Source organism: Penaeus monodon, chromosome 15, assembly GCF_015228065.2.
Source record: "Penaeus monodon isolate SGIC_2016 chromosome 15, NSTDA_Pmon_1, whole genome shotgun sequence".
In the NCBI taxonomy this organism is placed as follows: domain Eukaryota; kingdom Metazoa; phylum Arthropoda; class Malacostraca; order Decapoda; family Penaeidae; genus Penaeus; species Penaeus monodon.
Genome location: NC_051400.1, coordinates 14,307,730 through 14,310,560, shown reverse-complemented (window position 1 = coordinate 14,310,560; position 2,831 = coordinate 14,307,730). Strand labels below are relative to the sequence as shown.

Below are 2,831 nucleotides of genomic sequence, written 5' to 3'. Positions count from 1 at the left end.
TCCCCCAGACCCAGACTGCCTCAGACACAACAAAACCAAGCTGTTTGTGCTCTGGGCCTTCACAGTCACCTACGGCATTTGAATACGCGGTTTCAGGCCACTTACGTGCTCTCGCCACCTCGCAACACTGCAATCAACCCGAGTTCTTGGTCAATTTCAATCGCATTCAGTTTCATCCCCTTTTCCGAAAAACCCAAACATCGGGTCACAAACACCTAACAAACCCGGACCTCGACACTAAGACCCGCAACTCTGCAACTGCCACGGACTCCGCCGCACAGCCCAGCGAAGCAGCGCACACACGCCCTCGGGAGTCTCTCGCACCTCACAGTCCGAAAAAGCAGAAGTTTACATCAACCCTAATCGAAAGGGGGTCTTTAAATACGAGGTTCCGCCCCTGTAACAAACACTAACATGACATTTGCTTTGTTGCTTTTTTTACTTTTCGGACGTTCCTCCCCCGACTGTGGCTTCCGCGGGGGCTTGCGAGTTGGCCAATCCAGATAATAACTCGTCCCGAAGCCTGGGCCGGGAGCTTACGGCCGCCAGGAAATGTTTGCAGCAAAAATTGGCAGCCGAAAAGACAGCTTCCCTGAGCAAAACAATCAGATCAATCCAATAGACGCCCGTTTATGTCGGACGGACGGACGCCAACGACACCTAATTTACACACCCGAAAATACGGTTCCTGTCCTGTAAGACGAAGGAGGCGGTGATAGTCCTAGTTCTCTTAGTATTTCACCATGTAAAGATAAACAACGGATTCTCTCATAATTGGAAGTCGGCGTCGGCCATTTCTGGGGGTCGTAAGTTCCACTGAAGAAAGCGGAAGTCTTTTTAAAATATTTATTTTTTTCTTTATTTGTCGCTTATCTATACTGCCTGCTAGAAATATTCAGGTTTATCAATTTGACATTTATGTTAATGAAAAAACACTGTGGTGTAATAAAACTCTTGATTTCATGAAGAATTTCACCTGTCAAATGACAGCGAAAAATGTTTGGAACACCAGGGTTTAGGAAAGCATCTGCTGTAAAATAAGTAATAATTTTGTCGTTAAAAGTTTGTTTGCGATTATGATAATGATACTGAACCTCACTTGTAACTAAAGTATTTTGTTGACAAATACTAATACAAATCTCGTGGCCACATTTAAGAAATATGACACAGTGCCTGATGGGGTTATTACTACAAAATAGTACGAATAAAAAGTTTAAAAAATATCGCAAACTCTCACAAAAATATATTATACTTGTTTGATTAAATATATTTAGCTTATATCATTCTTATTTTAAAATAAACCTCTAATATAATTGTGTTACGCAAATGCATCAAGACATTATTGGAACCTAGTAGCAGCACTGCCAACGTAGCGCTAAACATAGCAGGTCTGTTAATTAGCTGATTTTCTTTCGAATTTCACACAAGTTGAAAAACCTTTGGCCACTCCATATAGACAATGATTATTTATGTTTCTTTATTCTTTTGAAATATAAAGAGAGAAAATGCTTACTGAATGCATAATGATGTGAGAGTGGGGTTGACAGCATATCATTTATCTTTAATTCTCTATTCTCAATATGCATTGGCTTTTAACAGGTTATCATTTATGTATCATCTGTGCATACATAAATATAGTTATGCTTGCTAAAGGTGTATTGCACCTTGTGACTGATTTGAACAGATGCAAGGTGGTATTTGTATTGAAAAATAATACTTCCTGAACACTATATAATATCTTCTCCTTGGTGTATATCAGACGCTACTTGCATAATAATCCATCAAACGGAACAATTTCAAAGCAAACGTCGCATCTCAATATCCACACAAAAAAAAAAAAAAAACTCTACAAGCTAAGCGCCTATCTAGCGCCGGCCAGAGTGTAGCGGCCCCGAGCGAGCTCTTCTTGGCAACGCTGAGGTCGGCGCAGCTCCTTCTTTCCCCGGAGGTTCGGTCTCTCGTCAGGTCCGCGTGCAAGCCTCGCCACACATTTTTTCGCCATGGGTCGCATGCACAGTGGAGGGTGAGTGTTTTCTGCCTCGGCCGCCGTGCGTGGGATTGTCACGAAGCCGTGGGATAAGATCTTGAATAATCTGGATCCGTATTTAAGCCGCATAAGCCCGAAGAGTGGCGTTGTTTACCCGACTTTTCTGGAGGAGGGGAACCACCACGTGAATCCCCGGGGGATGATGATAAACACGTCGTCGAAAATTTCGGTTCATTCCCGACTTCCTCCTGATCTTTTCTCGTCTCTTTTCTCTCCCGCAGAAAGGGTATTTCAGTTCTCCCTGCTCGTCGTCGACAGTCCCAACTGCGAAGATATCAAGGAGGACCGTAGAGGAACAGATTATCAAGCTCGCCAAGAAGGGTCTGACTCCCTCGCAGATTGGTGAGCGTTTCCAAGTGGTTTTTCTCTAATTTGGTTGGCTTTCAGGTGGCTTTTCGTCGAGGGATTGGTTTTTTCATTTATTTTTTGTAGAGTTGGCGATGTAGCTTGTGGGTTTCGGTTGCCGCTGCGTGTGAGGTGGATGGAAAAAAAAGTGCAAGTATGTTTTGCGTAATAATGGGAAGTGATAGTGTGATGTCTATACTAATGTGCTTTGTGAAACTGGAGATTGTATGAGAAATGCAACGATCAATTCGAAAACCGGAAAGTGAAGTTTTTTGAAAAATAAATTGCTATACAGTGGCACGCGTGGATTACAGCCAATGCTGTAAATGTGATTAAGACCTCTCTTAGCTTAAATTGATAATAGGAATTGGTTTGAAATCTTTGCGTAACAGAATGCAGTAATTGTGATATAGGTAGATATCCTCTCTAGGATATACGG

General features: G+C 42.5%; 1 protein-coding gene across 1 annotated transcript in view; it reads left to right on the top strand.

Moving 5' to 3' along the window:
- Nucleotides 1–1,858: 1,858 nt before the first annotated feature.
- Nucleotides 1,859–2,831, top strand: part of LOC119581758 (40S ribosomal protein S13-like) — a gene marked incomplete at its 5' end in the record, with an annotated part of 4,844 nt that continues 3,871 nt past the window's right edge. The window contains 3 exon segments of the mRNA XM_037929891.1: nt 1,859–2,023; nt 2,269–2,299; nt 2,302–2,389. Coding sequence (XP_037785819.1) covers nt 2,001–2,023; nt 2,269–2,299; nt 2,302–2,389 — 142 coding nt within the window.